Here is a 14,383-nt window from a genome sequence, read left to right on the forward strand (position 1 = left end):
AATAGGTCCCTGTTAGCAGTTTTTGGTAATGAAATAGAAAAGAAGAAATAAAAATTTAGTGCACTGTGGGTCGTAAGTGTAAACATAGTTTTGTGAAGATTTTGTTTCAGGCCAGGGACGGTGGCTCACACCTCCCAGCACTTTGGGAGGCCGAGGCGGGCGGATCACTTGAGCCCAGGAGTTGGAGACCAGCCTGGTCAACATGGCGAAATCTTGTCTCTACTAAAAATACAAAAAATTAGCCTGGCGGTGGTGGCACAGGCCTGTAGTCCCAGCTACTCAGGAGGCTGAAGTGGGAGGATTACCAGAGCCCAGGAAGTCGAGGCTGCAGTGAGCCGAGATGGCACCACTGCACTCCAGCCTGGGCGACAAAGCCAGGCCCTGTCTCATAAAAAGAGAAAGAAATACACTTTGGGAGGCCGAGTCGGGCGGATCACCTGAGGTGGGGAGTTTGAGACCAGCCTGACCAACATGGAGAAACTCAGTCTGTACTAAAAATACAAAATTAGCCGGGCATGGTGGCGCATGCCTGCAATCCCAGCTACTTGAGAGGCTGAGGCAGGAGAATCGCTTGAACCCAGGAGGCGGAGGTTGCGGTGAGCCGAGATCCGGCCATTGCATTCATTCTAGCCTGGGCAACAAGAGCGAAATTCCGTCTCAAAAAATAAAAAAATAAAAATAAAAATAAAGAAATAAGATTTTGTGTTAGATATATACTTCTATATATATACTCACAAGTATGTGGTATTGAGTTTGATGTAAAATATTTTTGTTCACCGTAGGCTGGGATCAAAACAGTTTGAAAGCCACTAATGTGACACATGAGGGTCAACAGTGAAAAAAACTGGACTTTTGAGTTCTTCCTTCCCCAAAATAAGTATCCCTTCAGTGCCAGGCTCAGTCATGCAGACTCAGAAAACGATTCGAGAGAACGGTAGAGAAGCACCGTGCCAGGTGTTCGGCTCGTCTCTGCTTAACACTGAGATCCGCGGCCTTCTTGGGACACCACAAGAATCAGAGTGCAAGCGGAATGGAAAGGGCGAGCCAGCCGGCCCCAGCAGGCAGAAGCAGAGGCTTGCAGCTAGGCTGTTGATCCTTGGGGAAGCAAGCCCAAGCCCTGGGCCCCATCAGTGGGCACTGAGAGGCGCCAGCGGCCCAGTCTCCCGCGAGCGGAAGAACCTCGCGCACGCGCAGTGAAAACCCAGGGCCCGCGAAGCGTCAGAAGTCCCTTCCCACCGCCCGGCTTCGCCTCCAGTTCTCGGGGAACTGTACGGCCCAGTCACTCCCGCCTCGTCACCCTCGCCAGGTTTCCCCCGCCCTCTCCGGCCGGGGCTGGTCGCGACTGCGCGCGCAGGGCCTAAGCGGGCGCCGGAGGGAAGGGGAAGCGGCGGGTAAGGAGGGCCTGCGTTCGGGCGCGTCTGTGACGGGGTTGGGAACTTCCTCTTCTACTCCCTCCGGCTTTCCGGACCCCTGAGGACTGGAGTGAGAGCAGCCTCTAGAACTGTGTATTTCCTTGTCTTTCCTCCTGCCGCCGCAGGCCTTCCTCCGACAGTCTAAGTGTCGCCCTCCCCAGACCTTCTCGTCCGGACCGCTCCTGCCTCCCCCGCCCCAACTGGGGAATCCTGAGGCTGTGTCCCCAGTCCCTCTGTTGTCGCCTCGTTTGTCTGAGATCCCTTCCCTGACCTTTAGGTAGCGCAGGAACGATTATTAGCTTTTAGTGTAGCAGCAGTTTAGGGCTAGCTCTCTAGGTCGGGCCCCCAACTCAAGCACAAAGAACCACGGGTGTTTTGACACTTGTTCCGGGGATTCTTTCTGACACCCCTTTGCTGAAGCAGTTTCCACATGTTCCCAGCAGTGAATTCAAAGCCAGCAAACATAGGTCCGCTTTAGTTCCTCTGGGCATTTCTACCGTTTCCTAATAATCTGTTTTTTTTGGGGGACAGTCTCGCCCCGTCTCCTAGGCTGGAATGCAGTGGTGCGATCACAACTCACTGCAGCCTCGACTTCTCAGGCTCTAGCGATCCTCTCACCTCAGCCTCCCAAGTAGCCGGAAGTACAGGCTTGCCCCATCACAGCCAGCTAATGTTAAATTTTTTTTTGGGGGTGGGGGTGCTCGCTGTGTTGCCCAGGCTGGTCTTGAACTCTAGGACTCAAGCGATCCTCCCGCCAGGACATCCCAAAGTGCTGGGGTTACAGGTGTGAGCCACCTTGCCCAGTCAACAATCTGCTTTTCAAGTTTGGGGCACGTGAGGCATGCAACGTCACAGAATTGTGCTCTTTTCCTTTGGAAATATGGTCACTCCACATGCCACCTTTTGGGATGACGTTCCTACTCCACTGACAGTGGGATGGTATCAACAGTTACTGAGAAGCATGGTAACAGACTAGTATTTCTGTTGTCTGCCACCCGAATGGATATTCAGTCAACTCTTTCTTGTAGCAGGAGGCAGCATTTTAGCTCAGTGGCTGTGCTTGATGCCTTGAAGTAGGGGACAGAGGAGGTACCTTGTAATTAAACCACTAGGGTTCAAAATGTGCTGACAGAAATGTAAAACAGAAAAGGCCTGACAGTCATGTCATGTTGATAATAGTTCCAGGTCACATTTCTGTGTAGGGCCAAATACATGGTTTCTCCGCCCCCCACCCCCTTTTTTTCCTTTTTTTTTTTGAGACGGAGTCTCTCTGTTGCCCAGGCTGGAATGCAGTGGCTCCATCTCCACTCACTGCAACCTCTGCCTCCCAGGTTCAAGCGATTCTCCTGCCTCAGCCGCCCACGTCACTGGGATTACAGGCGCCCACCACCATGACTGGGTAATTTTTTGTATTTTTTAGTAGAGATGGGGTCACCATGTTGGCCAGGCTGGTCCTGAACGCCTGACCTCTGGTGATCCACCCACCTCAGCCTTCCGAAGTGCTGGGATTAAAGGCGTGAGTCACCGCACCTGCTTTTTGTTGTTGTTGTTGTTGTTGTTGTTGTTGTTGTTGTTGTTGAGACAGGGTCTTGCTCTGTTGTCCAGGCTGGAGTGCAGTGGCACCATCTCAGCTCACTGCAGCCTGGACTTCCCTGGCTCAGGTGGTCCTCCCACCTCAGCCTCCCCTGAGTAGCTGGGACTACAGGCCTGTGCTATCATGCCTGGCTAATTTTTTTGTATTTTTAGTAGAGACAGGGTTTAGCCATGTTGCCCAGACTGGTCTCAAACTCCTGGACTCAAGCAATCTGCCTGCCTCAGCCTCCTAAAAATCTGGGCTTACAGGTATGAGCCACTGTGCCCAGCCCCTTTCACCCTCTTTAAAAAATTTATTTTTCACTTCAATTTGGGTGACAGAGTGAGACCCTGTCCCCCCAAATAGATATTTTTTAAATTGGCACATAATGATTGTTTTATATTTACATTTATGAGGTACAGTGTGATATTTTGATACATGTATATAATGTATAATTATCAAATCAGGGTAATTAGCATATTCATCACCTCAAACACTGCTTGCTTTTACATGCTAGTTATATGTAATATGTTGATATTCTGTAGATGGTGATATGAAGTTTTAGCAGCTACCTTCGAACCTCTCAATCAAATTTCTCAATAAGTTAATTCCTAGAAAGTGATGATAATCAGCCTTGTTATTTTGACTTTGATAAGTTTAAATGCTATAAACGTAACCATTTTTTTCTAACATCAGCCCACACTATAAGTCTTATTACCCATTGTCATTGATACCTAAATTACAAAATCTTAGTCATCTTAAATTTCCCTGTGCTATTCCATATGTCTTATATTACAGGATCTCATGGGTTTTTTTTTTTTTTTTTTTTTTTGAGACAGAGTCTTGCTCTGTCACCCAGCACCCAGGCTGGAGAGTGGAGGGCAGTGGTGTGATCTCAGCTCACTGCAACCTCCATCTCCTGGGCTCAGGCGATTCTTGTGCCTCAGCCTCCCAAGTAGCTGGGATTATAGCCCTGATCCACCACGCCTGGCTAATTTTTATATTTTTAGAAGAGACGGGGTTTTGTCATGTTAGTCAGGTTGGTCTCGAACTCCTGGATTCAAGTGATCCTCATGCCTCAGCATCCCAATGTGCTGGGATTACAGGCGTGAGCCACTGTGCCCAGCAGTTTCTTTATTTAGAAAGTAATTTAGAACGTGTCCGGTGGCCTAATAATTCCTATGCAGTGTGATATGGTGGAACAGTCCTGGATTTAGAGTAAGAAGGCCTGGTTTCAGATACTGAGACTGTCATACTAACATTGTATCCTTGGGAAAACTTTGAGCTTCAGTTTCCTTTTCTCTCATTTTAGATAAGATTATCTTTTCTTCTCACCTCTTAATTATTGTGAGAGTTACCATTGACATAATATGTGGAGAAGCTAAAAGTTAAAAAAAAAAAACACCCAACCTAAGCTATTGTTATTTCTCCTTGTTCTCATTCATTTCACAAACATTGAAAACCTAACATATGTTATATACTGGTGCTAAAGCTATGAAAGATAGTACCTGCCCTTAAAGGGCTGTCTTTCAAGGAGCTCTGAGTGTGTGTGTGTGTGTGTGCGCACTAGGAGTAGGGTGGTAGGGTATTTGATAAGGTAGACCTGTGCTATAGAATGTAAAACCAATAAGCTTAGGGTGAGCAACAAACTCAGATGAGTTTGGGACCATATTTCCACAATTCCAGAGGAGCAATGGGGAAAGGTTCCTGGAGGAAGTTATATTTGAACAGAGTCTTAAATTATAACAAGAATCCCGAAGGGCTTTGTGTGCTACAGGAAGTGTACACATTGAATGATTTTAAGCAGTTAGACTGATCACAACTGCTTTTCGAAAGTTGCTGTTGTCTGTGATGTGTGCTCTGTGATGTGTGCTTTGTTAACTTTCTGTCTTTGTGCTTTATTATTATTTTTTTTACTCCATCAAGAAGTGTCCTCTCCTCATACCTTAATATTAACTGTTTATCTTTCAGTTTCTAGTGCAGGTCCCATTTCTTGTGTGAAGCATTCTCCAATTATTTTAGCTTCCCTACTTATTTCATTCTCTGAAACCATATTAGAAATAGTAATAGTACCACACTTTAGTCCTTATTTGTTTTATGTTTGTTTTATGTCCTTAAGTAGATTTTAAGTATAGAGAATGTTTCTTATATGTGAATAGAAAGCATGTTAAAAAAATTTTGTTGCTTGATCTCTTTGTATTTTGTTTTTCAGGGTAGTAACAGATTATGGGCAACAGTCCTTTTAATTAATCTACTGTCATCATGGCTAATGAGGACTGTCCCAAGGCTGCTGATAGTCCTTTTTCATCAGATAAACATGCCCAACTCATCTTGGCCCAAATCAATAAGATGAGAAATGGAGAGCATTTCTGTGATGTGCAGCTGCAAGTTGGACAGGAAAGTTTTAAAGCTCATCGGCTGGTTTTGGCTGCCAGCAGTCCTTACTTTGCAGCTTTGTTCACTGGAGGAATGAAAGAGTCCTCAAAAGATGTTGTACCGATTCTAGGAATTGAAGCAGGAATCTTTCAGATACTTCTAGATTTCATTTACACAGGTATGTTACATGAGTCTGTTGCTTTGACTGAAGAATGATTCAATCACTCATGCACTAAAGTGGAAATATAAATTGATCTAACTTATCTAGAAGGTAATTTAGCAACAAGTTATTATGTGACTGAAAATTCATATCTTATGACCCGGTGGTCCTTTTCTAGGAATCTGAAGGAATTAATTAGTGATGCAGGCACATATTTACAAACCAGGATTTTATTGTAACATTATTATTATTATTTTATTATTATTTTTTTTTGAGATGGAGTCTCTCTCTGTCACCCAAGCTGGAGTGCAGTGGGGCGATCTTGGCTCATTGCAACCTCTGCCTCCCAGGTTCAAGCGATTCTCCTGCCTCAGCCTCCCGAGTAGCTGGGACTACAGGCGTGTGCCACCATGCCCAGCTAATTTTTATATTTTTAGTATAGACGGGGTTTCACCATGTTGGCCAGGATGGTCTCGATCTCTTGACTTCGTGATCCACCTGCCTCGGCCTCCCAAAGTACTAGGATTACAGGCGTGAGCCACTACGCCTAGCCAAAAATTTTTTTTTTTTAATTAGCTGGGTGTGTGGCTTGTGTCTTTAGTCCCAGCTAACGGGAGGCTGATGTGGGAGGATCCAGGAGTTTGAGGCTGCAGTGAGCTATGATCAAGCTGCTGCACCCTGGACTGGGAGACAGAGTGAGACCCCATCTCTAAATAAAATAAAACAACTGGAATGATGAAGAGGGGAGTAGGGGAAGGGGAAAGAAAGAGAAGGCACACCAAAACGATGTATAGTCTTACAGGATATGCAACAAATATGCATAGAAAAAAGATTTGAAAGGCTGAGATGGGATGATCACTTGAGCCTAGGATGCTGCGGCTTCAGTGAGTGATGATCATGCTACTGCACTCCAGCCTGGGCAACAGAACAAGACACTGTCTCAAAAAGAGAGAGATAAAAACTATATGAAGAAAGACACTACAGTGTTAATACAATGTATGTCTGTGTATGGAAAAATATGTTTTTCATTTTAGTTTTTCTGTCTTAAAGTTCTTTTTACACAGTGAATATATATTACTCTTTTTTTTTTTTTTTTTTTTTGGTGACGGGGTTTCACTTTGTCGCCCAGGCTGGAGTATAGTGGCACAATCTTGGCTCACTGCAACATCTGCCTCCCAGTTTCAAGCGATTCTCCTGCTTCAGCCTCCCAAGTAGCTGGGATTATAGGCTTGCACTAACATGCCCAGCTAATTTTTGTATTTTTTTTTTTAGTAGAGACGGGTTTTCACCATGTTGGCCCGGCTGGTCTCAAACTCCTGACCTCAAGTGATCCACTCACCTCAGCTTCCTAAAGTTCTGGGATTACAGGGGAGAGCCACCGTACCCAGACTCTTTTATTTTTTATTTTGTGAGACAGAGTCTTGCTTTGTCACCCACTCTGGAATGCAGTGGCAAGATCATTGCAGCTTGACCTCCTGGGCTCAAGCTATTCTCCCACCTCAGCCTCCTGAGTACCTGTAGGACCACAACACACACCACCATGCCTGGCTAATTTTTAAATTTTTTTTGTAGAGATTATGTCTGGCTATGTTGCCCAGACTGGTCTCAAACTCCTAGGCTCAAGCAATCCTCCCACCTCAGCCTCCCTAGTAGCTGAGACTACAGGTGCACATGCTACCACACCTGGCTAATTTTTTTTTTTGAGGCGGAGTCTTGCTGGGCTTAGTGGCGCACACCTGTAGTCCCAGCTACTCAGGAGGCTGAGCCAGGAGAATTGCTTGAACCTGGGAGGCAGAGGTTGCAGTGAGCAGAGACCATGCCACTGTACTCTAGCCTGAGCAACAGAGCAAGACCCTGTCTCAAAAAAAAAAAAAAAAAAGATGGGTGTGGTGGCTCACGCCTGTAATCCCAGCACTTTGGGAGGCTGAGGTGGGTGGATCACCTGAGGCCAGGAGTTCGAGACCAGCCTGACCAACATGGTGAAACCTCGTCCCTACTGAAAATACAAAAATTAGCTGGTTGTGGTGGTGCGCATCTGTAATCCTGGCTACTTAGGAGGCTGAGGCAGGAAAATCACTTGAACCCAGGAGGTGTTGGTTGTAGTGGGCCGAGGATGCACCACTATACTCCAACCTGGGTGACATAGTGAGACTCTGTCTCGAAAAAAATAAAAAAATTAAAAAAAGAAAGTGAAGCCCTTGGAAAAGAAAGTGGTATACATAGTTAAGTATTTAATAGTTTCTCTTATGTTATAGATTATTGGTTATTCCTAATATTAAAAACTAGCATTGTGTATAATCCCAGCACTTTGGGAGGCTGAGGTGGGTGGATTGCTTGAGCCCAGGAGTTTGAGATCAGCCTGGGCAATGTGGCGAAACCCTGTCTCTAAAAAAAAAAACACAGAAAATTAGCCGATCATGGTGGTGAGTGTCTGTAGTACCAGCTACTCGGGAGGTTGAGGTGGGAGGCTCACCTGAGCGTGGGAGGCAGAGGTTGCAGTGGGCTAAGATTGCGCCACTGCACTCCAGCCTGGACAACAGAACGAGACCCTGTCTCAAAACAAGCACAAACAAAAAATGAACATTATATGGCGTTTTATCATAATTGAAGATAGAGACCTTGTCTTACTCTCCCCAGTGCCTCAGTAAATGTCTGTTACATGCATATAACCTTATGTTAAAAGCATAGACTTTATTTGTTGTTGTTGCTGTTGTTGTTTGTTTTTTTTCTTTCCAACTTTTAGGTTCAAGAGGTACATATGCGGGTTTGTTCCATGGGTAAATTGTGTGTCTTGGGGGCTTGGTATGTAGATAATTTTGTCCCCCAGTTAATCAGTATAATACCCGATAGGTAGTTTTTCAATCTTTACCCTCCTCCTACCTTCCACTCTCAAGTAGGCCCGAATGTGTATCCATGTCTTCTTGGTGTCCATGTGTATGCAATGTTTAGCTCCCATTTATGAGTGAGAACATATGATATTTGGTTTTCTGTACTTGTGTTAATTTGCTTAGAATCATGGCCTCCAGCTCCATCTGTGTTCCTGTAAAGCACATGATTTCCTTCTTTTTTATGGCAAAAGCATGGACTTTGATGTCAACCCCTACCTTGCAACTTGCTTTACCATGCAACTTTTGGACAAGTGACTTAAACTTTGATCCTGTTTCTTTAATACGAAAATAAGAAAAATAATAATATCTACCACATGGGATTATAATAAGGGTTAAATTAGCATATAAAGCAATTAATACTGCACCTGGTTCATTGTTAAGTTTTTCATAAATGTGTTAGGTATCGTTATCGTTTAAATTTTGTGCTCTTTACTCAAATCCTTGATTGCCTTTTTTAGTGTCTGTCTACTCTGCAGGCATCAAACTATCAGTGAAATCAAATATAATACTTTTTGAATATGGTAAGCCAATGTTTGTTTTTATTTTATTGGCCATTTTGTCTTCCTACTTCTCTAGGTATAGTGAACATAGGTGTGAATAATGTCCAGGAGTTGATTATTGCAGCAGACATGCTACAGTTGACTGAAGTTGTTCATCTTTGCTGTGAATTTCTGAAAGGACAAATTGATCCACTGAACTGCATTGGAATTTTTCAGTTCTCTGAGCAAATTGCCTGCCATGATCTCTTGGAATTCTCAGAAAACTACATTCATGTCCATTTCTTGGAGGTTCATAGTGGAGAAGAGTTCCTGGCACTTACGAAAGATCAGCTGATCAAAATTTTGCGAAGTGAAGAGCTTAGCATTGAGGATGAATACCAGGTCTTCTTAGCTGCAATGCAATGGATTCTGAAAGATTTGGGAAAAAGAAGAAAACATGTGGTGGAAGTGCTAGACCCAATTCGATTCCCTTTATTACCTCCTCAGAGACTTTTAAAGTATATAGAAGGTAACTTTTTTGCTATATATCAAATTAGTTGATTAATTATCCAGTGATGTGTTCTCTGAAATGTGGGAGAGTATTTTCATTTTTTGGTTCAGTAACAGACATTTATTGAATGATTACTCTTTTTTTTTCTTTTTTTAAAATATATTGAATGATTATGTAAGATACAACTTTTGTGTTTTGTGGGTGGGCAGTAGTATTTTAATATTTCTACCCACTATTTTTATCAAAATCTTTCTTGAGATTGATTACTAAGGCAGATTAGTGTTATAGATAAAAATTACTGACAGAGCTACTAACATACCACTGCTGTTGACAGAACCAATTATTTCAGTTAAGATTTCCTCTTGCTACTCTGAAAAATTAAGCAAAACCTAACACTTGGAGAAAATGCATACACTAAAAATAAAAAAACTCAATGAATCCTATAAATCCTTTCATTATAAAATAAATTTGGTATTGATATACAATTATGGCCTCTGAGTAGCCTTTGAATCATCTTTAGATTCTAAACTTAATTCTAAAAATATGTTTTACCATAGTATAAAATAGTTTTTATGTTTATATTAGAAAAATGATGTTTAAATTTATTTCTAAGAATTACTTTAGGCCAGGTGCAGTGGTTCATGCCTATAATTCTGGCACTTTAGCAGGCCAAGGCAGGCAGATCGCTTTAGTGCAAGAATTCAAGACCAGCCTGGGCAACATGGTGAAACCCTGTCTCTACAAAAAAAAAAAAAAAAAAAAAGGCAAAAAATTAGCCCAGCATGGTGGCATGCACTTATAGTCACTGCTACCTGGGAGGCTGAGGTGGGAGGATCACCTGAGTCCAGGAGGTCAAGGCTACAGTGAGCCAGGATTGTGCCATTGCTCTCCAGCCTACTTTAGACCTGGTTTTGAGATTTGAAGTTTTTACTCTTGTCATGCACTGAAAGATTAGGTTGCTATTGAATTACAAATGATTTTATTACAAGTTAAATACACTACTAAGCATTAACGGTGTAATTCTGTAAATACATAATTTAAAATAATGAGTTATTAGTTTTTCTCCACTCTTAGCAATGTTAACATAATTTTGTAGGTTTTTCTGAGTGATATCTTGTTTTACTACAGATATAGTTGATTGTTATTTGCAGTAGTTATGTTGTATAAGTCTGCTGCAAACACGGAATTAGCAAATACTGAACAACTGCTCCTAGGGGAAATACAGGTTTAGGTTCCTGCAAGCCTATAGTCACAACATTTTTGTCACATAGTCAGTAGAGCCTTGTTTTATATAGATTTTTTCTTGTTTGTTTTTGTTTTTGTTTTTGTTTTTTTGAGATGGAGTCTTGCTCTGTTGCCCAGGCTGGAGTGCAGTGGCACAATCTTGGCTCACTGCAAGCTCCGCCTCCTGGGTTCACACCATTCTCCTGCCTCAGCCTCCCAAGTAGCTGGGACTACAGGCGCCCGCCACCATGCCCGGCTAATTTTTTGTATTTTTAGTAGAGACAGGGTTTCACCGTGTTAGCCAGGATGGTCTCGATCTCCTGACCTCGTGATCCACCTGCCTCGGCCTCCCAAAGTGCTGGGATTGTAGGTGTGAGCCACCACGCCCGGCCTATATAGGTTTTTGTCTAAAACCACCTTATTTAATATATATTATTGATTCATTAACAATGAACTCATGGCCACCAGTCTATAACTCATCCCTGAATGAAACTCTGTCTAACGTAGGTATTTTCTCTGTAAGGCACTTCATAGCTTTCTTGCACTTAGGGACACTAGGTAACAACTGAACATTATGGTTAGGGGCCATTTTAAACAGCAAAATTACCAACAAAAAGCACAAAAATGCAAAAAAAAAAAAATGACACTAAATAGACTGTGGAAAAGGATACTTGTTTATAGCATAAGAGCTGAAATGAGAAGACAGAGTGAAACTTTGACCTCACCCAGAAAGTACATGTAGGGTGATTTAAATTTTTTGCCACTCTGTGCATGTCTGTGAATGACTGCAAAAGAACAAGTGCAGTAGTCCCCCTTTATCCATGGGGGATACATTCTAAGAACCCCCCAGTGGATGCCTGAAACTGTAGGTGATAATGAACCTAATGTACATTATGTTTTTTCCTATAAATACATACCTATGATAAAGTTTAATTTATAAATTAGAGACAGTAAGAGATTAATAATAGCTAATAATAAAGTAGAACAATTATGTTCATATTTGTAATAAAAGTTATGTGGATGTACTTTATCTTAAAATATCTTATTATACTGTCCTTACCCTTCTGGTGATGATATGAGATGATAAAGTACCTATGTGATAAGATGAAATGAGGTGAATGACCTAGGCATTGTGTTACAGTGTTAGGCTGTTAATCAAAACTAATGTAAAACTTAAGAACTGTGTATTTCTGGGCCAGGCACGGTGGCTCATGCCTGTAATCCCCGCACTTTGGGAGGATGAGGTGGACAGATCACTTGAGCCTAGGAGTTCAAGACCAGCCTGGGCAACATGGTGAAACCTGTGTCTACAAAAAATAGAAAAATTGGCTGGGGATGGTGGCATGTGCTTGTAGACCCAGCTATTCATGGGGCTGAGGTGGGAAGGTCACTTGAACCCAGGAAGCTGAGGCTGCAGTGAGCCAAGATCGTACCACCGTACTCCAGCCTGGGTGGCAGAGCCAGACCGTGTCTCAAAAAAAAAAAAAAAAAAAAGAATTGTTTATTTCTGGAATTTCCACTTAATATTTTGGAAATATTAATGGGTAATTGAAATCATGGAAAGTAAAACCGCAGATAAGGGTACTACTATATTAATTTGGGGGTTACAAATACATTTTAGCAAGTAGGTATATTCACAAATAAGGAATACATCTTATTCCTTATTTAATTGTGTATAGGAATACACTATTTAAATGTTTAAACAAGGGAGAGAAATTATCCAGACACACATTGGCATGAATCAGGTGAGAATTTAGGAGTGGGACAAAAGCTTTCATGACTGAGTTGGTTTTTCCAAGTGTAGCAGACACAGAGTACTAACAGAAATTTCTTCTGCTAGGAGCAAGGCAGTGTCCCCTAGAAATGGGACATGTTTTCCTACAGCTTTTTCTTTTTTTTTTTTTTTTTTGAGATGGAGTCTCGCTCTGTTGCCCAGGCTGGAGTGCAGTGGCGCGATCTGGGCTCACTGCAACCTCCGCCTCCCGGGTTCATGCCGTTCTCCTGCCTCAGCCTTCCGCGTAGCTGGGACTACGGGCGCCCGCCACCACGCCCGGCTAATTTTTTTTTTGTATTTTTAGTAGAGACAGGGTTTCACCATGTTAGCCAGGATGGTCTCGATCTCCTGACCTCGTGATCCACCCGCCTTGGCCTCCCAAAGTGCTGGGATTACAGTCATGAGCCACCGCGCCCGCCTCCTACGGCCTTTTAAAATTATAATTTATAATTTAAAATTAGACACAGTGAGAGTGTCTAATTCAAGTCCTGAAGTGTTTTTTAAGCATGCCCAGTAGTTATCACCTAGTGGTATTTCAGTGAAGGAAAATACTGCAAAGATCAAGGGAGAAGTAAATTGATTTTTTTTTAAGGCAACCATAATATTTTTCAACTTTGAAACTTTTCCTCTTTGATCATATTGGAGAAAATATAAGCAACTTGTGTAGAAAAATGAGACTATAAAATTCAGAGGGAGCAAAATCTTAAATGGTTAAGTTATATTACATGAAATGTGTAGATTTTTTTCCATAGTATATATATTATTGTACTTACAACTGAAATAATTTAGGCAATTTAATATTATTAGATATTTGATTATATGTCTGTTTCTTGTATTTTAGAGAATAATTTTACTTATCTTTAAATGGAATATGCTTATTATAAAAAGTTTAGGTAATACAGAAATATAAAAACAACAATAGGCTCGGCGTGGTGGTCACAACTGTAATTCCAACACTTTGGGAGGCCAAGGCGGGATGATCACTTGAGACCAGGAGTTTGAGACTAGCCTGGGCTGAACATAGTGAGACCCTGTCTCTACAAAAAAAATTTTTTTTTTTTTTTTGAGATGGAGTCTCGCTCTGTCACTGAAGCTAGAACGCAGTGGTGTGATTTCGGCTCACTGCAACCTCCGCCTCCTGGGTTCAAGTGATTCTCCTGCCTCAGCCTCCCCAGTAGCTGGGACTGCAGGCCTGTGCCACCACACCCGGATAATTTTTTGTATTTTTAGTAGAGACAGGGTTTCACCATGTTAGCCAGGATGGTCTTGATCTCCTGACCTCATGATCCACCCTCCTTGACCTCCCAAAGTGCTGGGATTACAGGCGTGAGACACCGCACCTGGCCTACAAAAAAATTTTTTTAAAAAATTAGCCAGGCGTGGCCGGGTGTGGTGGCTCACGCCTGTAATCCCAGCACTTTGGGAGGCCGAGGCGGGTGGATCACGAGGTCAGGAAATCAAGACAATCCTGGCTAACAGGGTGAAACCCCATCTCTACTAAAACTACAAAAAGTTAGCTGGGTGTGGTGTCACACATCTGTAGTCCCAGCTACTCGAGAGGCTGAGGCAGGAGAATTGCTTGAACCCAGGAGGCGGAGGTGGCAGTGAGCCAAGATCGCACCACTGCACTCCAGCCTGGCGACAGAGCAAGACTCTATCTCACAAAAAAAAAAAAAAAAAATAGCCAGGTCTGGTGGTGCATGCATATAGTCCCAGCTAGGAGGATCAATTGAGCCAAGGAGGTCGAGGCTGCAGTGAGCTGTGATCATGCCACTTCACTCCAGCCTGGGTTAGAGAATGAGACCCTGCCTCAAAAAGAAAAAAAAAAAAAAGCAAAATTAAATCAATAAAAAATAAAATAAAAAGATAAAAAATAAAGCAAGACCTTGTTTCTACAAAAAAAAAAACATTTAAAATTAGTTGCTGGGTGTGGTGTCTCATGCCTTTAATCCCAGCACTTTGGGAGGCAGAGGCAGGTGGATCCCT

The 14,383-nt window shown here is 42.7% G+C and overlaps 1 protein-coding gene across 5 annotated transcripts in view; it reads left to right on the forward strand.

Moving 5' to 3' along the window:
* Nucleotides 1–782: 782 nt before the first annotated feature.
* IPP (intracisternal A particle-promoted polypeptide) overlaps nucleotides 783–14,383 on the forward strand; it is a 58,846-nt gene continuing 45,245 nt past the window's right edge. For 4 of the 5 annotated variants that reach the window (XM_055347666.2, XM_055347674.2, XM_055347668.2 and 1 more), the window contains exons 1-3: nucleotides 1,198–1,391; nucleotides 5,198–5,539; nucleotides 8,986–9,417. In XM_055347666.2, coding sequence (XP_055203641.2) covers nucleotides 5,248–5,539; nucleotides 8,986–9,417 — 724 coding nt within the window. In that variant the 5' untranslated portion in view covers nucleotides 1,198–1,391; nucleotides 5,198–5,247. Of the gene's footprint in view, nucleotides 1,392–5,197; nucleotides 5,540–8,985; nucleotides 9,418–14,383 lie in introns of all 5 variants that reach the window. The other variant, XM_055347644.2, reaches the window with a different exon arrangement.

The sequence above is a fragment of the Gorilla gorilla genome, chromosome 1 (genome assembly GCF_029281585.2).
Source record: "Gorilla gorilla gorilla isolate KB3781 chromosome 1, NHGRI_mGorGor1-v2.1_pri, whole genome shotgun sequence".
Classification (NCBI taxonomy): domain Eukaryota; kingdom Metazoa; phylum Chordata; class Mammalia; order Primates; family Hominidae; genus Gorilla; species Gorilla gorilla.